At 38.3% G+C, this 26,270-nt stretch overlaps 1 protein-coding gene across 1 annotated transcript; it reads left to right on the plus strand.

Annotated features, from left to right (window-relative positions):
- The first annotated feature begins 16,360 nt into the window (after positions 1–16,360).
- Positions 16,361–16,844, plus strand: LOC109010390. The gene is made up of 2 exons (XM_018991223.1): positions 16,361–16,484; positions 16,627–16,844. Exons 1-2 carry the CDS (start codon positions 16,361–16,363, stop codon positions 16,842–16,844), a joined length of 342 nt encoding a protein of 113 aa, XP_018846768.1.
- Positions 16,845–26,270: the final 9,426 nt, after the last annotated feature.

The raw sequence follows: 26,270 nt of genomic DNA on the forward strand, positions 1-26,270 counted from the left end.
AAAGGGAAAGTTGTTTTACAAGGGCTTTACTCTAAGGGTATTTCAGTGAAGGATAGAAGCAAGTTCTTCAAATCTTCCTTTGTGAGAAGGCAATGATGGTTATTACAGTTACTGCTTGCAAAAGTACTTGAGAAAACTGAAATCCTTCAATAGGACGTGGCAGAATTGCTCCATGAAGTTCAGGAGAATTTTGAAGAGCCACCAGGGTTACCACCTCCAAGATCCTTTGATCATCAAATCATTTTTAAAAAAGGCACTCCTCCTATCTCAGTTAGAACCTATAGATACTCCTACTACCAAAAAACTAAGTTAGAAAAGACTATAAATGATATGTTACATACTGGGGTTATAAGGCGAAGCCAAAGTCCTTTTTCATCACCAATTTTTCTAGTTAGGAAGGTTGATGGCAGTTGGAGAATGTGTGTAGATTATCGAGCTCCGAATCAAGAAATAATTAAAGATAAGTTTCCAATACTAATCATAGATGAGTTGCCTGAAGAAATTTTTGGAGCATAGGTATTTTCTAAACTAAACTTGAGGTTTGGTTACCATCAAATCAGATTTAAGGAGGATGATATTTCAAATCAAATTTAAGGAGGATGATATTTCAAAAACAACATTTGACCCATGAGGGTCACTATGAGTTCTTAGTCATGCTTTATGACCTCAGTAATGAACCTACCACCTTTGAAGGGTTGATGAATGATGTGTTCAAACCCTTTCTAAGGAAGTTTGTATTAGTTCTTTTTTATGATGTCATGGTGTATAGACAAAATATTTCGGACCACATGGTGCACTTGAGAACGGTTCTAGAAACTCCGAGGTAGTATAGTTTATATGCTAAAATGTCTAAATGAAGATTTGGGATAATTGAGATTGATTATTTAGGGTTTATAATCTCAGGTAGTAGAGTTAGAGCTAATCCAACTAAGATTTCTTCGATGATTGAGTGGCCCATTCCTTCTTCATTGAAGTCTTTGAGAGGTTTTTTGGGATTTACAGGATATTCTAGAAAGTTTATAAGGAATTATGGTTCCATTGCAGCGCCATTAATGTATTATTGAAAGAAACCTCTTTTGAATGGACTGAGGAAGCCACCAAAGCTTTTCTGGAATTGAAGCATGCTATCACTCATCCTTTTGTACTGAGGCTTCTTGATTTTTTCAAGAATTTTACCATTGAGTGTGATGCTTCTGGCACAGGGTTGGTTGCTATATTAATGTAGGAGGGTCAACCCATTGCCTTTTTCAACAAAGCTCTAAAAGGGAAAGCCTTACTTCTATCTACTTATGAAAAAGAACTACTAGCCTTGGTAACTTCATTCAATCTGTGGAGACCTTATTTGTTGGGGCAAACTTTTAGAATCAAAACAGACCAGCAAGCTCTTAAGTTCCTTTTGGAGTAGAATGTTGGAACTAAAGCACAACAAAAATAGATTTCCAAGTCTACGAGATATGATTTCAACATTGAGTACAAGAGAGAGAAGGAGAATAAGGTAATAGATGCACTGTCAAGTTAATTGGAGGAGGAAACATTCACATTAGCTTTGATTTCTTTTCCTACTATCTGGATAGAGGAGTTGAAACAAAGCTGCTCTCTTTCTCAAAAGATCCATGAGATTTATTCTCATCTCTAGAAGTGTGGAGAAGCCCCAAGCACTACTCATTACAGTAAGGTTTTTTACTCAAGAAAGGGAAGATGGTGGTTGTTCCTTCATCACCTTTTAAAGACAAGATTTGATAGCTCATTCATTATAATCCACAAGCAAGACATGTGGGTTCTCATAAGACTTTGTAGAGGGCTAAGATGTACTTCTATTGGGAAGGGATGTGTAGTGACTTTAAAAAACTTGTCAAGGAGTGTGACATATGTCAAACTACTATGTATAAGGCCATACATCCGGCAGGATTACTACAACCACTGCCAATTCCTAACTCTCCATGGACTGATATCTCAATTGATTTTATTGAGGGACTGCCTTTTTCACATGGATACAATGTAGTTTTCTCGGTCGTTGATCGACTCACTAAGGTTGTTCATTTTCTTCCACTTTCTTATCCTTACACAACCATTAAGGTGGCTTAGATTTTTTTTTCTCTAGTGTATTTAGACTCCATGGCATGCCAAAATCAATTGTTTCAGACATGGATCCAGAATTTACAAGCTCTTTTTGGAGATAGTTGTTTCAATTACAGGGCACTTCATTGGTCTTGAAATCTACCTATCATCACCATAATGATGAGTAGACTGAAGCTCTCAGAAAGTGTCTAGAAGGATATTTGAGATGTTATATTGGAACTGACCTAAAAGATTGGAGCTTGTGGATTCCTATGGCCGAATGGTGTTATAATACTACAACTCATTCTTTCACTGGAATTTCTCCTTTTGAAGCTCTATATGGGTATCCTCCCCCCAAACTACTTTCTTGTATTCCTGGCACAACTGCTAATGTTGATGTGGATTAGTAGCTGAGATCAAGGGAAGAACTTGTGGGACTTTTAAAAGAGGATTTACCTAAAACTCAACAAAGGAAGAAGTTTTTTGCAGACAAGAAGAGAACTGAGAGAAGTTTTGAAATTGGGAATTTGGTAATCCTAAGGTTACAACCTTATTGTTAGAAAGCAGTGGCATTGCACTGTAATCAAAAGTTAGCTATAAGATATTACATGCCTTTTAGGTGGCTGTAAAGTTAGGGGTTGTAGTTTCTCGATTGAATTTATTTACTACTTCCAAGATCCATTTACTATTCCATGTTTCATGTCTTAAGAAAAAATAAGTCAACAAATTACACCTTTCCTACCTTGCCACCAACTGACCAAGATGGAAACCTTCAACTTGAACTAGAAGCTATACTCAAAAGACGTATGAAAAAAGTTGGAAATCATGCCATCATAGAACACTCATTAAGTGGCTCGATGCACCTTCTAAAGATAGCTCTTGGGAGTCCTTGTTGAAGTTACGCAACCTTTACCCTCACACTATGCGCAATGTTCATTGACGCGGGAAGGCTTGTTAATAGCCTTGTGGTCAGGACTCTTGAACGGTGGGGGAATTGTTAGGGGTGGCATGAGGAGGACGAAGCAAGGCACAAGGAATATGTAGCAGAAGTAAGGAAGAAAAGAAAGGAAATCAAAACGGTGTGTAGAGAATTAATGAAACATGGTATTTTAAGATCAAAATGGGGCGTTTAATATTCTTGTAAGAAAACATTGCAATAGACTAATGTGTATATAAGGCGGGAGGGAATTACTTCTTGTTGTAAATAGAACTCGTGGAGGTTGATTTTATTTTCTTTTACATCTTGTTGTAATAAGGAAATCAATAATAGGCCATGAGTTGCTTCTTGATGATTCCAGAGAGGATATTTTGAAATGACATTCCCGACCTCCTGCTGCTGCTGATGACCAGTTTTGTTTTGTTTTGTTTTTTCCTTCATGCTACCGCGACTAAGCCTACAACACCATGTTTCAACTGCATCTACGAAGTAGTTTGACTCATCCTAGTGAGAGGTGTCAGTGATGTCATTTTCGGCCACTTCATGCCACCACTTCATGCCATCATCAACGTTACTTGTCTTTAGATAATACATCATTGTCCGTTCAAGGCTTCTCAACCCATTTGGCGGTAGCAGCCATCTAGAGCTTCTAATGAGGAGACTCCATCCATCCTCACGCTAGTCTCTGCTGACCCCTACGATAGTTATGGGCCTTACAACCCTACTAAGGCATCACTTGTGCACGGTCAGCATGATTCACTGCTTTCCTTCGACAGTCTGTTACGATCCCACATCGACTAATTATATGATTGGTTGATGGTTTATAAGCCCCTAGGCACCCTTTCCTTGTAAGCTAGTTTTCAACGGTGAATTCTACCCAGTGGGTTCATAACAAATGGTATCAGAGCCACCCCTCGTCTAAGGCCATGTTGCAACGGTTGCAATCGTGCAACACGGGGGGTGATGCCAGTATGGCAATATTCACCCGGAGCTTGGAAAAGACCTAGCACTCAGCCAGCCCGTGTGAGCGTCGAGACCCCGTGGACGTCGGTTGCAGAGCGTGGTGGTTGTTACGATCCCACATGGATTAAGTATGGGATTCATTGATGGTTTATAAGCCCCTAGGCACTCTTCCCTTGTAAGCTAGTTTTCAAGAGTGAGTTCTACCTAGTGGGTTCATAACACAGTCTCCCACCACACGCCGGTGATAACATAAATAACATTTCTTTCTCTCTCTCTCTCTCTCTCTCTCTCTCTCACCCATTCCCAAAACCCACAAAATACATTTGGATTTATGAAAAGATGAGCAAAGATAAATCCACTAAATGGTCAGATGTTCAAATGAAAAGATCAAAGTTCATTGAATATATATATATATTTATATATATATATATATATATAAGAAAAAACATTTACAACACAAGAAGAAAGGACAAACAAACAAAGTCCAACTGGTTGAGATTTGTCTAAAGAACGAACCATTACCATGTTACTATGTAAACTTTAATCTCTTCACCAGTGAGAAATTATTTTCTCGTTCAAGACTCAACACCGAGATATAGACTGTCTATAATCATAAGCTCTAATACCACATATTAAATATTTGAACATGAAACTTTAATTTCTAAAAGGATCTTTGACAATCTATGCTCCACAATAATGAATCTAATTAAATAACATGAAATAGAAAATGCACATCTCTTCTTATATGGGTGAGAACCCTTAACCCTCTCAGCTCTTATATAGGTGAGAACCTTTAACCCTCTCAGCCCTTAAGGTGTCCCACACACTCCATACTTCTAATGGATTTTTGTTCCACTATAACTCATTAACTAGTTTGTTTAATTAGGCTAGTATAAATCCATTAGAAGTATGGAGTGTGTGGGACACCTTATAGAATTAAAATTCTTAAAAAAAAAACCCACCCAAATAGCTGCACTATGTCTACCACTCAACAAACTCCAGAATGGAATATGGAATATGGCAATATCTCGTAACACAAATTTACAACTCTGAGTCTGCCATAGTTTTCATTTCAAGTTGTAATTATAAAAAGAAAACAAAACTTGTGAGAAAACACGATAAAAGATCAGGTTTCACATAAAAAAAAATCATAAACAAAAAATAGAAAGAAATGGTGATTATAACTAATGCACCTCAATCCTCGTTACGCAGTAGCCTACAATATTAGTGGTCAACTCTACAATTGAAAAAGTGAAAATACACCTTTTAGTATTCATAAAATGAGAAAATCCATATAAGACCAACATTCATGATTAAAACTAAAAAAAAACATAAAGATTAATAGCATAGTTAACAAAGTGGAAAGAGTGATGACTGTTATAACAGAAAAAAAGTGAAAAATAACAAAAAAAAAATCATAAGACGAGATCCTAGCCAGATTAAACTATAAGACTAGGCCCCAACTCAGATTAAACTACAAAACATAGTACAATAACACCAAGTCCTAACATAGAACTCAGATAAGATAAAATTGGGTAAATGTAGTACAAATGCTGTAATATAACTGTAGGTATTGGCTTAAAACTCATATTTAGAGAGCTAGCACCAACTCTAGTGGTTGGATTTGACTCATTATCCATTCCCATTGACTCACAAAACCTGACATGATAGCATGATGCAAAAATCACATAACAATTAAAATGATATAATCATGAACATCAAAACAATATTGAAATTTCAGTTTTGAAACCCCAAATTTAATTTGGGGTTTCGGATTGAAACCCTTAACTAATTTAGGGTTTCAATCTAAAACCCTATATTATTTTTGCAGTTTAAACCCTAGAACAGATTGGGGGCTCAATGTCAAAACCCTTAAATTAATTTAGGGGGAATAGATTGTACCTATGACTTGTTGTATCAGTATTTGGCCGTAGTTCCTTTTTGACGAGTAATCATTTCTTGCCTTAGGCGGTTAGTGCATATAATTCACCCGAGCTCATTCGTCCATTTAGCTCCTCATTCTTGTTCTCATAGGAGACGACTTTCTAGCTAGTATGTCATGGCTGAGTTCTTGATCTATACCTCGGTCTGGGACATGTCAGTAGGATTTCCACGTGGTGCATACTCGCCCAGATGTTGTACTAGCTGCACTCTGTGTCTCATGATGCTAGTTCATAAGGCCATTAGAGTGCTTCCTTCAACTCACGAATGGTATGTCCCCTTTCTTGTTAGGTAGGACCTTGACATCCTCCCCTTTTTATAAAGAATTTTGATCCTCAAAATTTAGTGAGGGCTCTTACTTGCTTGATTCTCTCAAGGGAGGTGCGTTCTGATAGGGGACCCGTCAATGACTTCGGTAGCTTTTGACCTTAGATGAGACTTTGCCTCAATTGCGTCAGCAGTCTAACCTTCATCATTTGAGGTCAAGACATGAGATGACTCATCATGTCTCCTCCGCTTTCTTCTTTGCCCTTGCCCTTCGGTAGTGGTCTCTGGTATCCTAGTGCTTAGGCCAAGTTCAGCTTCATAGGACTTTGTTTAATCCTCACCCTTGCCATCATCTTGTTCATCATGTTCGGGCTCCGCTCTCTCTCCTCCTCCTTATGTCCCCTGGCCCTATGAGCACTCTCCTCGTCTAGGCGGCGTTCTTCCTCTAGTCGTCGTTGTTCATCCAGTCTCCTTGCCTTCTCACGCTTTTCTTCTATGAATTGTTGGATGGCTTTGGGAGGTATGGCTTCCTTCCTAGTAGTTTTTTTTCCCGCACCATTTTGTTTTCCTAAGATTTGCAGTTTTGAATTGAGATCTGGGGAGAATGACAACCATTTTATAGATGCACTTGTTCACGTGAGTTATCTATAACACCCTTTCCTCATGCGTTACGGCCTATAAATAGGCTTGAATAAATACGGGAACTACTCTTGCGTGGTCTGCTCTCTTTCCCATGTATACTCCTTTTTTCCTACATTCCTCCACTACACCTTTATCAAGGGCACAATCTTTGACCTCAACCTTTCTCCTTTCTATCCACAATTCGTATGGGTCTTTCTTTGTATATAAGATTTGGTTGTAACTGAACTAGATTTGGTTCAATTACTTGAGCCTTCCGGTTCCCAAAACTTCTCCTAAGAGATGAGATGTGGAACACATTGTGAATACCTTCATATTCTGCCGATAGCCAAACTCGATATGCTACTGGGCCAACCCTTTCCATTATGTGATAGGGTTCAATATCTCTTGGGCTCAGCTCCCTTTTTAGCCCAAATCTCTTAATACCTTTTATTGGGGATATCTTGAGGTATACCCAATCACCTTCCTCAAAAGCTAGTTATATCCTCCTTTCTAGAGATCTCAGTACATCTTAGTTTCGTCTGCATGCATGGTGTAAGGCGTTGAATGGGCTTCTGCCAATATGCCTCTTATGATCTCCGGGTTGTCTAGGATCGCCTCACGTAATTTGAATAACATGATCCCATCTTTACTTAAGCTAAATTGGGTCGGTCCTTTGCCTCCGCTAATATTCTGTCAAATCTCTAATAACTTCTTATCCTTCTTTGTTGCTTTAGCAATTCTTCAAACCCATTTATCCTCAACTATTGTAGAGTGGCGAAAACCTCCTCCGACGATTTGTATTTTACCAATAAGAACCTCATATCTTCTATTAGCGAGTCCACCTTTGAAGTCTCTTGCTCGCCCTAGTCCTTGGCTTAAGGCTTTGGGCATCAGCGATTGTGTTAGCCTTACCCATGTGATACTTAATCTTACATTGGTAATCATTGATAGTCTCCAACCATCTCTACTACCTGATGTTGAAACTCTTTTGGGTAAACAAGTGCTTCAAACTCTTATGATTCGCGTATATTTCGCGCTCTTCCCATATAGTTAATTTTGCCATATCTTCAAGGGAAAAGCTACTGCTGCTAATTCCATGTCATGGGTGGAGTAATTCCTTTCATGATCCTTCAATTGTTTAGATGCATAGGCAATCACCTTATCTTCTTGCATCAGAATGTATCCTAAACCATACTTCAACACGTCACTGAACACTACTAATGGTTTATTCAATTTTGGTAGTGCCAAAATCAAGGCTAAGGGTAATCGCCTCTTCAATTCCTCGAAGCTTTACTCACATAGATCAGTCCAGATGAGCTTAACATCCTTTCTAGTCAACATCATGAGAGGGCTTGATCACTTAGAAAATCCCTCCATGAATCTATAGTAATAATCGGCTAACCCCAAGAAACTTCTAATCTTCTGTACGGTGTTAGGTCATTTCTAGTCCATCACTGCCTCCACCTTGTTGGGGTCTACCATGGTTTCTTCCCCAATTACCACGTGACCTAAAGATCTTACTCCTTTTATCCAAAACTCACACTTACTAAGCTTGGCATATAGTTCATGATCCTGAAGGGTCCTCAACACTATCCTCAAATGATCTTCATTCTCCTCAGATTTTGGGAATATATCAGGATATCATATATGAATACTACCACAAATAAATCCATGAATGGTCAGAACACCCTATTCATAAGGTCCATAAAAGCTGCTCGGGCATTTTCCAACCCGAAAGGCATTACATTGAACTCGTAATGACTGTACCTGGTCTGAAAAATCGTCTTAGACACATTCCTTTCCTTAATCCTCAAATCATGGTATCCCAACCTGAGATTGATCTTGAAAAAGAATGCAGCTCCTTGCAATTGGTTGAATAGGTCATCTATCCTAGGTAGTGGGTACCTATTCTTAATAGTCACCTTATTCATCTCCCAATAAGTGATACACATCCTAAGGGTTCCATCATTCTTCTTCACAAATAATATTCAACTCCCTAAAGCAAGGTATTGGGTCTAATGAGTCCCTTTACCAATAATTCATGTTTTTGACTCTTTAGTTCCTTCAATTCTGTCGGGGCCATCCTATAGGGTGCCCTATGAACTGGAACGGTCCCTAGTTCTAAGTCAATTACAAACTCTATTTCCTTGGCAAGAGGCATACCTGGCAATTCATCAAAGACTCTAAGGAATTCTCTTACTATTGGTATGTCCTCCACTTCCTTATGCACTCATTTTCTCAAGGTTAGGTGCACTAGATAAGCCTAAACTCCTTTTACTAATTACTTCTTAGCTTGCATTGAGGTGATAACTTCAGGCAGAGCGATAGTTTACTTCCCTTAAAAACCCCTAGCTTCCATTCCCGGCACTTGAAAAGTTACAATCCTCGAACGACAGTCTATACTCGCAAAGTGTCTAAATAACCAATTCATTCCCAAAATAATGCTGAAACCTAGTGTACAAAGACAATTAGATCGCTCCCCAAAGTTTCTCCCTCTACTTCAAACGGATATCCCTTAACTACCTTAGTACAGACTACTGTCTCCTCATTCAGCAGAGCCACTGTGATCCCTTGGCTCAATTGTTGCATTCGAAGGCTAGACAGTTTAACTAATGTTGAAGATACAAATGACTAGGAAGCACCCGAGTCAAACAAAGTGCTAGCATAGATGTGCGATACCCTAACCCTTCCTATGATAATCTCTACTACTTGCTACACACAAGGGATTCCTACAAATGAAGTTAACTACAACGAGTAATAACCTAATACGTATGATGACGCCAGCTTCCTATACTTCCATGGTCTCCTCGTCAACTTCTCCCAAGGTAAGTGTGTACACTCTGGCTTGCACAGGCTGCCTTAGACCTTCACGTCCACCTCTTGGCATCGTTAATTGCACTACGGGTGCCTAGGGACTGTAACAACCAGCCTAAAAAGCCTGTAAAGACTTAACCATTAGCTCCTTAGTCTTAGTTAGTGTAAGTTGTTATTGTTGGAATTACTTTAGCATGAAAATCAAATTTTGTATCATTCGAAGATCCCTAGTATTTTGTTTTGTTTAATTGTCAAGACGCCAATACGGGAATAACACTTGGCATCCTTAGTGGGCTAAGTATGGGTGGGGCTAGATGTAAGCCCAATAGTGTTTTATCTAGGACCTCAATTACTAAGGATGTGGTGGGTTAAGGGTAGATGCCATTGGCCAAGACCCACATGATTTAAGAAGCTTAGGTCATTCTTGGCAAGCCTTAGGAATTAGGCCCAAACTTGGAGTAGGCTTGAAGCCTTGGGCCTAACTTGGCAATAGTAGAGGCCCATGGTCCAACCATTGAAAGATAAGTCATTTTGACCCAATCTTGATAGATCTTTGAGGCCTTATATGAACCTCAAATTTGAACATAAAGTCCACTCAATGACCCACACCAAGAGCCCACAACCACGGAACTTTCACAAATAGCCCTTCAAGCCCAACATGGCCCAAAAGCGTTGTCTTCTATTTTTACACTTCTAATTGAAGCCCACATACACCATACCATTGGTTTCCCTCAAGTCCAAGAAGTACACCACGCCCCTAAGGTCCCTACTTGACCATAATTAAGCTTTAAACTTAGATTAAGGGCATTAATGAACTTACACATGATTAGTGACCTCTAAACCATGTTTTGAGCCTAATTTTCCTTTTAATTATTTCCCACATTTTTTATCTGAAATATATTGATTCTATTATTGATTTGCATCATTATTATATCAAATTAGAATTTTAATCTTGACCCAACACATGTCAATAGAGGCAAAGACATGCCAACGCCCAAATCACCACAATCGACACCTTGAAGCATCACTTTGTGCATTGCTCTAATTCAACCCCAAGCCCACGCCAATTGCACCTTTTTCTTATAGCATTTTCCTCTTTTAACACCTCACATTATCCCTCTGAGTTTAGTTTGATTGTTGGATGAATTGGCTCCATGGAACCAAACCAAAAAAGACCTAACAGGTTCCATTAGAAGCCAAGTTGAAGCCAAACTGAGGGACATTGTGTTTGTTTGAATTTTTGCTCTCGGTTGAGCTAACACCACACACCACCTCCCTTTCCCTCCAATCTCCATGAACCCTTCAAAGCCATCATGAAGTTCTGACCAAGTTTTCCCCCAAGCCAAACACCACAAACTGATGGCCATCAAGATTAAACCATTTGGCTACTCCACCCTCTTCCATGAGATGCACACACTTGAGCACTTGGTAACAAATCCTCCACCACCTACCACCTGAAAAAGCCTTCAAAGAGTGACATTATACCTGCACAAACCAGTTGTGGAGATAAAACAAAAGTTTACTTAGCACCTTACAGCACCTGAAATGGAGAAATCGTGGAGGTTTGAACACTATTCACCTACACAAGTGATGGCACAAGTTGGAAATCTCACCACCACCCTCCACTGCCCACTCAACTAATCACCAACCTCTCCTTCAGCCAAGGCCAACGTCCCCTCCCCTCTTGAAGCCTATAAATACCTCTATCACTTCCTCATCTCTCCACACTCTTCTCCAAGCCTCCTTTTGAGTTCTTGTGAGCTTTTCTTCCCTTAGTAAGCAATAGAGAGAAACTGAGGGAAATTCTTGAAGTTCGTGAGAGTTCTTGAGTGTTTTTGTATTGGGAGCTCTAAGGGCCACGAATTTTTGTAAGTAATCTTGCCCTATCTGTTGTTAAATTATGGCATGGGAATGGATGTTGAGTGAGTTTAATTAAGGTTTAGCATGCTAATGTCAAACCGAGTCAAATTTGAAGTCTTGATTAAATAAATTATTTTGGGTTGAAATTTTTAGCCATGGCATGACTTGATATGATTTGATATAATTCAAATTTGTCTTAGAATGAACTTTGATTGTTTAATTTTGAAGTTGGAAGCATGTCGTAATAGACCTTAATTCTATCTTGTGTTGATCATTTAAAGCATGCACAATTTTGAGTAGTTTATGCTTAGCTTATGAAAGTTTTGATTAAGTTACCTAGGCTTGAATAATGTGCATTTAGAAAAGTGTAGTGATTGGGATAAGAATGAAAATGCATGATTTTATTAAGTTTTTGAAACATCTCTTGGTTAATTAAGTGTTGGGATGAACTTGTATGACCTAAACTTAAGTTTTTAGTTTGTCATAAAGGTTATTAGAATTCATGGCACTTGATGAAATGAGGTACACAAGCGTCTATAGGGGTTAATTAGTTGAAATCACACTTAGGCATTGATGGAATGCATGCCACGGGTTGGGTATGATTAGTATAGTTTCACTTTGATTCTTAAAATTCTAAAGGCATAGATGGTTTTAGAACATCGAAAATATAAGGATTTTCAAGTTTTGTTAATTTTGGGGCTCGTTTGTAAATAGTGAAAATTTAGGGGTATTTTTGTAAATACTAATTTTTTAACCCTTTTGGTTATGAACATCTCTCTTAGAAGCTCTGATCCTAACTTAGTATAACCTTTTTGTGCATGTTGGTTGTTTAACTTACTGAAATTTTAAATAAGTCTCACCCCTTGTGGACCCACTATCATTTCTCTCGGGATGATAGAAGTTGTTTCAAGACTAGACGATGATGGATAGGATGGACCAGTGTATCCAACTAATTGAAGAAGAGTTGGACCTCTTATTTTCATCTTCATAGCTCTAACTCTTCATACTTTAGAGCGTATGAATGAATTGATCTAATCATGGAGACTTATTATTTAAGTATTTTGTATTGAGGATGTGCTACCTTATCGTTTAAACTCATGATGAATATTAATACTATTGGGATGTTTTAGTTCATTTTGGCATCAGTTATAATTATTCACCCTTATTCCACTGTGATTATTGCATAGTGCTGGTTGCATTCTATGATACATTGGATATTAATTGTCATGAACAGGGGGTATATAACCTTGTGTTGCATGTCTCGATGCTCTAAGAATCCGTTTCATCCCAAGCGGAGAATTGGGGGCGTCATAGGGTGGTATTAGAGCAATTACATCTCTAGATAAAACCACATATCCTTAGGAATGACATGCCAGAGTGTAGGTGTGAATCTTTAATTTGGATAGGCTTAAATCTTGAAGTTGGAGATGGATCTGATACGCGTGCCTCTCAAGATTTGATCGAGGGAAGCAAAATGACACATGATAGAAGGGAAAGGAACCTTGAGGGATCCAATGCTCGCAGAGAACTAGAACACTCGTTGGATGGAGGACATGACTTGGCGGATGCAATTCGCTAGATGACAGAGACGATGAAGCAACATCAGGAGATTATCCTGAGGCAAAACTAGCAATAGCCTCACCAAGAAAGGTAGGAAAGGATGGAAAGTCGAGGCTACTCATACAAGAAGTTCTTAATATATAGATACCCTAGTTTCAAAGGAATCGAAGGACCCATGAAAGCCAACAAGTGGCTACTCTATCTCGATAGGACCTTCGAGATCAGTGGCTATATTGAGGAGTAGAAGGTGCAGTACGCAGGACATTTGCTGCAAGGTGAGGCTGGTATCTGGTGGGATACCAAGAGACAACTGTTGATAAGGAAATTGGGCAACATTGCAGCTTTGACCTGGTATAGGTTCAAAAAGGAGTTCGATAATCAATGCTTCCCGAAATCAATAAAGTAGCACAAGGCTCAAGAATCTGCCACACTATTACAAGGGAACTAACCTGTCGAATAGTACGCTACAAAATTTATGGAGCTAGGAAGGTTCACTCCACATCTGATCGCTACCGAGAAGATGTAGGCATAGAAATTTCAAGGAGGACTACAACCCCGAATCTGCAGTTATGTGGCCTGTTTTCGCATTAACAACTTCTAGAAATTAGTTAATGTGGTCTCCATAATAAAGGTAGAACAACGGAGCGTTGCAGCCTAGATTAACCTAGAACAAAACAGTTCTTATTCCTTCTCGACATGAGGGAATAATGCCAAAAGGAGGATAATACAAGGAGCTGTCAAGAGCAAAGGCATCATGCCAGCCCCACCTATAACTTGCAAGAACTGCAAAAAAATTCACAGCGAAGAATGCCGAGTAGGTTTAGGGGTGTACTTTCGATGCGGACAACTAGGGCACATGATTCGAGTGTGCCCCAAAATGCACAAGATGGAAGGAATGCTCCTAACAATTGGCCAAACCAAAGGTCGCCTGCCCAAGCTCTTGTGTACACTATAACCCCAAGATAGATAGACGATAAAATTTCTGAAGATGAAGAAACGATAGTTATCACTGATAATCTTTTTTAGCACCCCTCTTTTAGAAATTTGATCTTATAAATTAGTTGCTAAGTATGTGGTAGTTAATTATGCTTTAGGGAAGATCACACTATATGAATATACGCCCTACGCTTTATTTACTCCAACACTACGTGGTCTTTTGTGTCCACGGCGTTTGCACGCACATGTAACCTGTAGACCCAAACATTACCTCAAGTAGTAGCAGTGACGATTCCTGATGAGAGTGCGATCATCTGTACTCGAGTCCTTAGGAACTACCCGCTAAGCCTAGGCGGAAGAGTGATGGAAGCAGATCTAATCGTCTTTAATTTATTAGAATTTGATTTTATACTCGGGAAGAACTGGCTATCCAAGCACTTTGCTAGGATAGATTGTGGAAACGAGGAGATCATCTTCGATCCACCAGAAGTTGGACAAATCCGTTATACAGGAGGGATTGTGAAGGCTACCCCTCTCTAATATCAACTTTGCAAGTAAGGAAGTGCATCGCTAGTGGTGCTACGACCTATCTAGCATTCATAGTCAAAGATTCTTATAGTGATAAGGACATTCAGGGGATACCCATAGTTGAAGAATATCCTGAGGTTTTCACTGACGACCTACCTGGATTACCTCCCGATAGATAAACATAATTCATTATAGAATTGGAACCTGTTACAACCCCTATCCATAGAGAACCTTATCGTATGGCCCCATTAGAGCTCAAGGAGTTAAAGGAGAAGATAGAGAAACTTCTGGAGAATGGATTCATTCAACCTAGTTTGTCACCTTGGGGTGCGCTAGTTTTGTTTGTAAAGAAGAAGGATGAATCGTTAAGGATGTGCATTAACTATAGTGAATTGAACAAGGTAACAATAACAAACAAGTATTTGTTATCACGTATCGATGACCTATTAGATCAGTTGCAAGGAGCGTCAGTGTTCTCGAAGATAGACTTGAGGTCATGGTATCATCAGCTCCAGATTTGGGAGCAGGATATCCCTAAGTCGTCATTCCAAACCAAATTCGGGCTCTATGAATTCCTAGTAATGCCCTTTGGTCTAATCAATGCCCCTGCCATATTCATGGATATGACGAACAGAGTATTCAGACCTTACCTGGATAGCTTTGTTGTTGTATTCATTGATGACATATTGATTTACAATAGAAGTGAGGAGCACAAGCAACATCTCTGTTTGGATTTAGAAAGATTAAAAGAGCAGAAGTTATATGCCAAATTCAGGAAGTGTGAATTTTATCTTTAAGAGGTGAGGTTCTTGGGGCATCTAATCTTAAGCCAAGGAGATCGAAGCTGTGATGAATTGGAAGCATCTGACTAATGTGGCTGAGATTGAAAGCTTCTTGGGATTAGTTAGTTATTATTGGAGATTCTTCGAAAGATTCTCCAAGCTATCAGGATCCTTCACTGCTCTAACCAAGAAAAATGTCAAGTATGTCTGGATGGTTGGAAAAGATTAGTGATTACCAGTGTGAAATCAAGTATCACCTTGGGAAAGCTAACGATGTAGCATATGCACTAAGTCGTAAAACGAAAAAGGGTGATCCTTGAGATTCTGGCCCAGCAATGGAGTCACTCCTACATAGTATTAGGAGTTTATTAATTAAGGATCTCCAACCTGATGCATCTCTCGCTGTAGTACAAGAATTTGTACTAATAGAATGGGAGGAAGTGATGAAGCGACATATGCAAAATCCCAAATGGTTAGAAGTCAAGGAGAAGGTTGAAATGAAGGAAGGGCCAGAAGGTTTCACCCTCAGAGATAATGGGTTGTTATACTATTAAGACCGAAAGGTGATTCCAGCTGATCCGAAATCACCTTGACTATCTATAGAGTAGTGAAGGTAGAACATCAAAGACCTGCTGGTGAGTTGCAACCACTTCCAATCCTAGAATGTAAATGGGGAGGACGTCTCAATGGACTTCGTGGTTGGACTACCAAGGACCTCAAAGTGTAATAACTCTATTTGGATTGCGGTCGATCGCCTTATAAAAAGTGCTCACTTTTTGCCAATGAAAAATACCAACCCTATGGAGAAGTTAACTCGGTTTTTTATCAGAAATAGTGCAACTACATTGAGTTTCAAAGATGATCGTATCAGATAGGGATACCTGTTTTACCTAGTGTTTTTGGCAAGGACTTCAAGATACAATGGGCACTAAGTTGAAATTTAGTAGTACCTATCATCTTTAAACTGAACGGACAATCTAGACTCTAGAAGAAATGTTGAAAGCATGTACTTTGCAAGAGAAAGGTGATTGGGAAAAGCATGATGGTGCCCTACGAAGCTTTGTATTGAAGGAAATACAGATCTTCCTTATACATGGATGAAGTAGGAGAAGGAAAGATCTGTGGTGTGGAGATTTTGCAAGAGATGACGGAGAAAATTCAATTGATAAAAGAAAGAATGAAGGTTGCTCAAGATAGACAGAAGAGCTACGCCAAATGTCAGAGAATGAGCATTTAGTTCAAAGTTGGTGTCTGGGTCTACCTCAAAGTATCGCCAATGAGAGGAGTAGTTCGGTTTGGGAAAAAGGGGAAACTAAGTCCAAAGTATGTGGGACCTTATGAAATATTGGTTGCTTATAGATTGGATCTTCCAGCTGAATTCCAAGGAATTCATGACGTATTCCACGTATCTCACCGTTAAGAAAAGTTTTGGAAAGCATACGCTAGCAGCTGTAGATATAGAGGATATATCATTACAACCTAACCTAACCTATGAGGAAATACCTATTCAGATTACTGACTCGAAGGAAAAGGAACTCAGGAATCAGAAAATTCCTCTAGTCAAAGTTCTTTGGTGAAACCATGACATTGAAGAAGCCACATGGGAGAAAGAGGATGACATGAAGACCAAATACCCTTACTTGTTTGGCTTGTGACTTGTGTGACATCACATTGCATCATGGCATATGCATCCATTCATGCACGCATGGCATCCATCTATTTTCGCTGTATGAACCGTATCTCCCTCGTTATTTACAACATCACCATGACCGGTAATGGGAGAGCCGCTCGATGATTATATATGACCCCCAGCCGATTATGGAGGCTAAGAGCTGAGCAATGAAAAAGAAGGCGGAATCATATGATAGACTCCTACTAGACTCAGCAAGAGAGATTCGAGTAGCATCAGACACATATTCTTGAGCATGAATAGGAAAGGTAACATCAGGACATGGAGAGCCCTACCTCATGAGGAGCAACAACCATATCACCCCATTAGCTAGATGGGTGAGACTAGGGCTTGTTGGCTTAAATGCCAAACTAGCTCGATCATTCCCACTACACCCGATCAGCCTGAGTCTAGCTAGGCAACGGAGCAATGACAGGGAGTGCAGGAGTAGTTGTACCCTACTCCTCCTCCGACCGATATGTCAAAGATGTCTGACTCTTCATTGAGCCGTATACGCTTTCGCGAGGAAGGAGATCCAGAGATTGAGAGCAACAAAATTAGGCAATGGAGGACGAATGAGGAGCGAGTCAACGCATATTATGAATCCAAAGAGGATGCTTACTACTATAACATGCAGGACCAGTTAACAGAAGATGACACTGAAGGCCCTTCTTCGAGCTTCGAGCTTCGAGCTTCGAGCTTCGAGCCTTAGAGCCATTAGTAAGCTTATGCTTAGGAATTGTATGTTGTGTGTGTGTTTTTTTACTAGCTAAGACCTCAACTTTGAGGAACAAATCTTATTTTAAGGGGGTGGATGTAACACCCTGCCTAAAAAGCTTGTTAGGTCTTAACCATTAGCTCCCTTAATTTTAGTTAGTGTAAGTTGTTATTGTTGGAATTTCTTTTTTTTTTTTTGGGAATATTCTAGCATGAGAATCACATTTTGTATCATTGGAAGATCTCTAGTATTTTATTTTGATTAATTTTCAAGAATCCAATAAGGGAATGACACTTGACATCCTTAGTAGGCTAAGCTAAAATGGATAAGTATGGGTGGATTTAGGTGTGAGCCCAATAATATTTTAACTAGGGCCCTCAATCACTAAGGATGTGGTGGGCTAAAGATAGCTACCATCAACCAAGAACCATATGGATTTAGGAAGCTTAGGCCTTTCTTGGCAAGCCTTAGAAATTAGGCCCAAACTTGGAAAAGGCTTGACTTGGGCATAACTTGGTAATAGTAATGACCCAACCATAGAAAGACATACCATTTTGACCCAATCTTGATAGATCTTTGAGGTCTTGTATGAGCCCTCAAATCTGAACACAAGGTCCACTCAATGACCCACGCCACGAGCCCATAACCAAGAGACTTACACAAATGGCCATTCAACCCCAACAAGGCCCAAAGCCTTGTGATCCATTTTTACACTTCTAATTGAATCCACATACACCATACCATTGGTTTCCCTCAAGTTCAAGTAGTACCCCATGCCCCTAAGGTCCCCACTTGACCATAATTAAGCTTATTGCTTGGGTTAAGGGCATTAATCAGCTTACACATGATTAATGACCTCTAAATCATGTTTTGAGCTTACTTTTCCTTTTAATTATTTTTCACATTTTTTATCTGAAATTTACTGATTCTATTAATGATTTGAATTATTCTTAGGTCAAATTAGAAGTTTAATCTTCACCCAACACATGTCAATAGAGGCAAAAATATTTCAATGCCCAAATCACCACAATCGACACCTTGATGCATCACTTTCTACATTGCACCAGTTTAGCCCCTAGCGCATGCCAATTGCACCTTTTTCTCAAGAAAGTGTTCATCCTTTAACACCTCATATTATTCCTCTTAGTTCAGTTTGATTTTTGGACGAATTGGCTCAAAGGAACCAAACCAAAAAGACCCAACTGGTTCCATTAGAAGCCTAGTTGAAGCCAAACAAAGTGGCATTGTGCTTGTTGGAGTTTCTGCTCTTGATTGAGCCAACACCACACACCACCTCCCTTTCCCTCCAATCCCCATTAATCCCTTAAGGCCATCATGAAAACTTGACCAAGTTTTTCCTTAAGCCAAACACCACAAACCGATGGGCATCAAGATTGAACCGTTTGGCTACTCCACCCTCTTCCATGAGCTGCACACACTTGAGCACTTACTAGCTAATCCTCCACTTGAAAAGCCTTTAAAGAGTGTCATGACACCTGTACAAACCAGCCATTTAGATAAAACAAAAGTGATACAAGCAAGAGATGAAAATCTGTCCAGATTTTTAGACTACTACCTGAAAGCATCATGGCATGATTTCATGCCTCGTTTTTTTGTTTTCTTTTTATTTTCATACCATGGCAGCACCTACACCCACTTAGCACCTTGTAGCAGCTGAAATGAAGAAATCATGGAGGTTTGAACACTATTCACCTGCACAAGTGTTAACACAAGCTGGAAATCTCACTACCACACTCCACCGCCCACTCAACGAATCACCAGGCCCTCCTTCAACCAAGTTAACGTCCCCTCCCCTCTTGAAGTCTATAAATACCATCCTCACTTTCTCATCTCTCCACACCACTCCTCAAAGTCTCTTCTTGAGTTCTTGAGAGATTTTCTTCCCTTAGTAAGCAATAGAGTGAAACCGAGTGAAGTTCTTGAGAGTTCTTGAGTGATCTTGTGTTAGGAGCTCTAAGGACCACGAATTGCTATAAGTAATCTTGCCCTATCTATTTTTAAGTGTTAAAATGATATGTTAGGATTTAAATTATGGCATGAGAATGGATTTTGAGTGAGTTTAATTAAGGTTTAGCATGCTAATGTTAAACAGGGTCAAATTTAAAGTTTTGATGAAAGAAATTATTTTGGGTTGAACTTTTTTAGCCATGGCATGAAATTATATGATTTTATGTGATCCAAAAATGTCTTGTAATGAATTTTTAAGGTTTAATTTCAAATTTGGAGGCATGCTATAATAGGATTTAATTCTATCTTGTTTTGATCATCTAGCATGCATTGGTTTTTTATTAGTTTATGCTTAACTTATGAAAGTTTTGTTTATTTTTACCTAGACTTGAATAAAGTGAATTTAGAAAAGCCTTGTGATTGGGATGAGAAGGAAAATGCATAAGTTTTTGAAACATCTCTTGTTGAAGAATGCTAGAACTATCATGTATATGCTTAATGGTCGGATCATTGAAGATTAAGGTCTTAAGGCCATGATTACGTGTTGGGATGAACTTGTATGACCTAAGCCAAAGTTTTTAATTTATCCCTAAGGTTATAACTACTATTGGCACTTGATGAATATGAGTACACTTGCATCCATAGAGGTTGAATAATTGGAATCACATCTAGGCCTTAAGGAATTGCATGCAACGGGTTGAGTGTGTTTGGTATAGTTGCACTTTGCATTTTACAATTCTAAGGGCATATATGGTTTTAGAACATATAAAATATGAGGTATATGAAGTTTGGTTAAATTTGCGGCTCATTTACAAATAGTAAAAATTTATGACCTTAGTGGCAATTTTGGAAAGTTTAGGGGTATTTTTGTAAATACTCATTTTTTAACCCTTTTGATTTTGAACATCTTTCTTGGAAGCTCAAACCCTAACTTAGTATATCCTTGTTTACAACCACTACGATTTTCTAAACTTTAGTTTGTAAGTTGACCTCTAACTTATGCTTCGATAATTTATTTATGATTTATTGATAAATGTCACATTCATGATATAAATTGTCATTTGACCATAAAAAATCATATTATATGATACATTGAATACATGACTAATTGCTTACATGACAAGTGCAATTTTTCATCATTTGAGCCATTTTTTTATAAAATTGTCATTTTCACATGAAGCATACTTATAAATGCATGTCATGAAAAATATTTTCAAGCATAACATGAAAACTTAATTTTTGTCATGACCCCAAAGGTTAGGATGGAAATGTATCCTAGCAGAACTCCTCAGTCCACTCTAGAATGAATAAAAATGGAGTTGTATCCCCTGGATTGACAAATAACAGTCAACGGGCTTCGAATGTGTTCTTTCTAAAAAACGTCATAGCGAAGTCAAAATTTTATGACACATAACCTAGTAGGTGTATATGTTATGATGTTATGATAGTGTCATGTTATGTTACCAATGCACTGAGAACGAGTCTGCAAACAACATAGTTTCAACATGAGTTATACTACGGTCACCAGCAGGTACTCATAGTGCATATGGGGAAACTATGATGATATCATACGTTATGATTAATGTGATCATCAAATAATACTTAACAATGATGAAATGTTTTGTTTTTAAAGTAGAATTAAGAAAATGTTCTCTATATGAAAATGTGCCTCAAATTTTTTTCTGAAAAGTTGAGGAATTTGGATGGTGTACAAATATTGATTTTATGAACAACATGCATTTCATATTTATCATTTATCATGCATAATTTATTTTTGTGCACGTTGGTTGTTTAACGTACTGAAGTTTTAAGTAAATCTCACCCCTTGTGGATCTACTATCATTCATCTCGGGATGATAAAAGTTGTATTAGGACCAGACAAGAACGGACAAGATGGACCAGTGGATTCGACTGATTGAAGAGGAGTCGCACCTCGATCGAAGATTAGATCTTATTTTGATGTTCATAGCTCTAACCCTTCGTATCTTAGAACGTATGAAGAAATTGATCTAATCATGGAGACCTATTATTTAAGTATTTTGTATTGAGGATGTGCTACCTTATCGTTTGAACACATGATGAATATTAATGCTATTGGGATGTCTTAGATCATTCTAGCATTAGTTAAAATTATTCACCCTTATTTTGTTGTGATTATTGCATACTGCTAGTCGCATTCTATGATGCATTACAAATTAACTGTCATGAACAGGGGTATGTAACTTTGTGTTATATTTTCTAACGCTCTAAGTCTTTGTTACATCCCAAGCGGGAGTTTAGGGGTGTCACACAAAAGATGACACCGAAGGCCCCTCTTCGAGCTCTAAGCCTTAGAGCCATTGGTAAGCTTATTCTTAGCAATTATGTGTGTGTGTGTGTGTCTACTAACTAAGACCCCGATTTCGAGGATGAAATCTTATTTTAAGGGAGCCAGGATGTAACATCTCGCCTAAAAAGCTTTTTTTAAAACTTAACCATTAGCTCCATTAATCTTAGTTAGTGTAAGTTGTTATTGTTGGACTATATATATATATATATATATATATATATATTTGGATTATTTTAGCATGAGAATCACATTTTGTATCATTCAAAGGTCTCTAATATTTTGTTTTGTTTAATTGTCAAGAAGCTAATATGGGAATGACACTTGACATCCTTAGTGGATTAAGCCAAAAGGGCTAAGCATTGGTGAATTTAGGATTGATTCCAATAGTGTTTTATCTAGGGCCCTCAATTATTAAGGATGCGGTGGGCGAAGGATAAATGCCACAGGCCAAGACCCATATGGATTCAAGAAACTTAGGACTTTCTTGGCAAGCCTTAGAAATTAGGTCCAAACTTGGTAATAGTAGAGGCCCTTGGTCCAACCATAGAAAGACATACCATTTTGACCCAATCTTGATAGATCTTTGAGGCATTATATAAACCCTTAAATCTGAACATAAGGTCCACTCAATGACATACACCAAGAGCCCACAACCAAGAGACTTACACAAATAGCCCTTCAAGCCCAACAAGGCCCAAAAGCCTTGTCTTTCATTTTTACACTTCTAATTGAAGCCCACATGCACCATACCATTGGTTTTCCTCAAGCCCAAGAAGTACCTTAGGGCCCTAAGGTCCCTACTTGACCATAATTAAGCTTCTAGCTTGGGTTAAGGGTATTAATCAACTTACACATGATTAGTAACATTTAAACCATGTTTTGAGCGTAATTTTCCTTTTAATTCTTTTCCACATTTTTTATCTGAAATGTATTGTTTCTATTATTGATTTGCATCATTATTAGATCAAATTAGAAGTTTAATCTTGATCCAACACATGTCAATAGAGGAAAAGACATGTCAATGCCCCAATCACCACAATCGGCACCTTGATACATTGCATTGTGCATTGCACCAATTCAGCCCCTAGCCCAAGCCAATTGCACCTTTTTCTCAAGGGCATTGTCCTATTTTAAAACCTCTCATTGCCCCTCTTAGTTTAGTTTGATTGGTGGATGAATTAGCTCCATGGAACCAAACAAAAAAAGACCCAATCGGTTCTATTAGAAGCCTAGTTGAATCCAAACCGAGTGGCATTGTTTTTGTTTCATTTTTTGCTCTTGGTTGAGCCAACACCACAAGCCACCTCCCTTTCCCTCCAATCCCCATGAACTATTCAAAGCTATCATGAAGTTCTGACCAAGTTTTCCCCCAAGCCAAACACCACAAGCCGATGGACATCAAGCTTGAACCATTTGGCTACTCCACACTCTTCCATGAGCTGCACACACTTGAGCACTTGTTAGCCAATCGTCCACCTTCTACCACTTAAGAAAGCCTTCAAAGAAAGACATTGTACCTGCACAAATCAGCCATAGCGATAAAACAAAAGTGATGCAAGTAAGAGATGAAAATCTATCTAGATTTTCATACTACTATTCGACGGCATCATGTCATGGCTTCATGCCTTTTTTTCTTTTTCTTTTTCTTTTTCACACCATTGCCGCACTTGCACCAACTAAGCACCTTGAAGCAGCTAAAATGAAGAAATCATGAAGGTTTGAATACTATTCACCTGCACAAGTGATTACACAAGCAATAAATCTCACCACCACACTCCATCGCCCACTCAACCAATCACCAAGCCCTCCTTCAGCCAAGGTCAACATCCCCTCCCCTCTTGAAGCCTATAAATACCTTCCTCGCTTCCTCATCTCTCCACACCTCCCCTCCAAGCCTCCACTTTGAGATCTTTTCTTCTCATAGTAAGCAATAGACTGAAACCGAGTGAAGTTCTTGAGAGTTTTTTATTGTTCTTGTGTTGCGAGCTCTAGTGGCCACGAATTGCTATAAGTAATCTTGTCTTATCTATTGTTAAGTGTTGAAATGACATGTTAGGCTTTAAATTATGGAATGGGAATGGATGTTGAGTATGTTTAATTAAGGTTTAGCATGCTAATATCAAACCGGGTCAAATTTGAAGTCTTGATGAAATAAATTATTATGGGTTGAATTTTTTATCCATGGCATGACTTGATATGATTTGATACGATTAAAAAATGTCTTAAAATGAACTTTTATGGTTTAGTTCAAACATCAAAGCATGCCATAATAGGCCTTAATTCTATCTTGTGTTGTTCATCTAAAGCATGAACGGCTTTGATTAGTTTATGCTTAACTTGTGGATGTTTTGAGTCGTTTACCCAGGCTTTAATAATGTGCATTTAGAAAAGTCTTGTGATTGGGATAAGAATGAAAATGCATGATTTTATTAAGTTTTTGAAACATCTCTTGGTTGATTAAGTGTTGGGATGAACTTGTATAACCTAAACTTAAGTTTTTAATTTTTCACTAAGGCTATTATAATTCATGGCACTTAATGAAATGAGGTACAAAAGCATCCATAAGGGTTAATTAGTTGAAATCGCATTTAGGCATTAATGGAATGCATGCCACAAGTTGGGGGGTGTGACTAGCATAGTTTCAATTTGATTGTTAAAATTCTAAAGGTATAGATGGTTTTAGAACATAGAAAATATGGGGTTTATGAGGCTTGGTTAATTTTGGGGCTCATTTGAAAATAGTAAAATTTTAGGGCTTTAGTGGCAATTTTGAAAAGTTTAGGGGTATTTTTGTAAATAATAATTTTTTAACCCTTTTAATTATGAACATCTCCCTTAGAAGCTCAGATCCTAACTTAGTATAACCTTGTTTACAGCTGCTAAAGTTGTCTAAACTTGGACAGTTTGTAAGTTGACCTCTAACTTATACTCTAATAATTTGTTTATGATTTATTAATAAAATATAAATGTCATTTGAACATAAGACATCATATTATATGATAAATTGAATACATGACTATTTGCTACATGACTTGTGCAATTTTTCGTCATTTGAGCCATTTTTTTATAAAATTGTCATTTTCACATGAAGCATACTTATAAACGAATGTCGTGAAAGATATTTTCAAGTATAGCATGAAAACTTAATTTTTGTCACAACCCTAAAGGCTAGGATGAGGATTTATCCTAGTGGAACCCTTTGACCACTTTGGAGTGAATAAAAATGAAGTTGTATCCCCTGGGTTGACGAAGAATAGTCAACGGGTTTCGAATGAGTTCTTTTTAAATAACACCGTAGCGAAGTCAAAATTTTATGACACCTAAGGCTAGTGGGTGTATATGTTATGATATTATGATAATGTTATGTTATGTTACCAATGTATTCAGAAAGAGTCTGCAGATAACGTAGTTTTAACATGAGTTGCACTACAGTCACTAGCAGGTACCCACGGTGCATATGGGAAACTAAGGTGATACCATATGTTATGATTAATGTGTTAATGATACTTAACGATGATGAAATGTTATGTTTTTAAAGTTGAATTAAGAATTTTCTCTTTAAGAAAATGTACTTCAAAGTTTTTTGAAAAAGTTGAGGAATCTGGATGGGAGACAAATACTGATTTTATGCATATCATGCATTTCATATTTATCATTTATCATGTATAATTTATCTTTGTGCACGTTGGTTGTTTAATTTACTAAGATTTGAAGTAAATCTCACCTCTTGTGGATCCACTATCATTCTTCTCGGGATGATATAAGTTATATCAAGACTAGATGAGGATGGACCAGTGGATCCAACTGATTGAAGAGGAGCCGCATATCGATCAAAGATTAGATCTTATTTTGATGTTCATAGCTCTAACCCTTCATACCTTCGAGCGTATGAAGGAGTTGATCTAATCATGGAGACTTAGTATTTAAGTATTTTTTATTGAGGATGTGCTACCTTATCGTTTGAACTCGTAATGAATATTAATGCCATTAGGATGTTTTAGTGACATCAGTTATAATTATTCACCCTTATTCTGCTGCGATTATTGCATACTGCTAGTTACATTCTAAGATACATTGCATGTTAACTATAATGAACGGGGGTATGTAACATTTTGTTGCATGTCCCGACGCTCCAAGACTCTGTTCCATCCCAAACGGAGAATTAGTGGTGTCACAAGGACAATCCCAAGCGAAATGTTTCGTTTGACTATATATGTAGCACACGCTTCAAGTCTGACGGCAATATCCTTTGTGAGCTTTACGACAAACATTACATACCGACATCCTTCCAGTCGTTCGCGACCTTGGAATGACTGGTG

Source organism: Juglans regia, chromosome 12, assembly GCF_001411555.2.
Source record: "Juglans regia cultivar Chandler chromosome 12, Walnut 2.0, whole genome shotgun sequence".
Classification (NCBI taxonomy): Eukaryota; Viridiplantae; Streptophyta; class Magnoliopsida; order Fagales; family Juglandaceae; genus Juglans; species Juglans regia.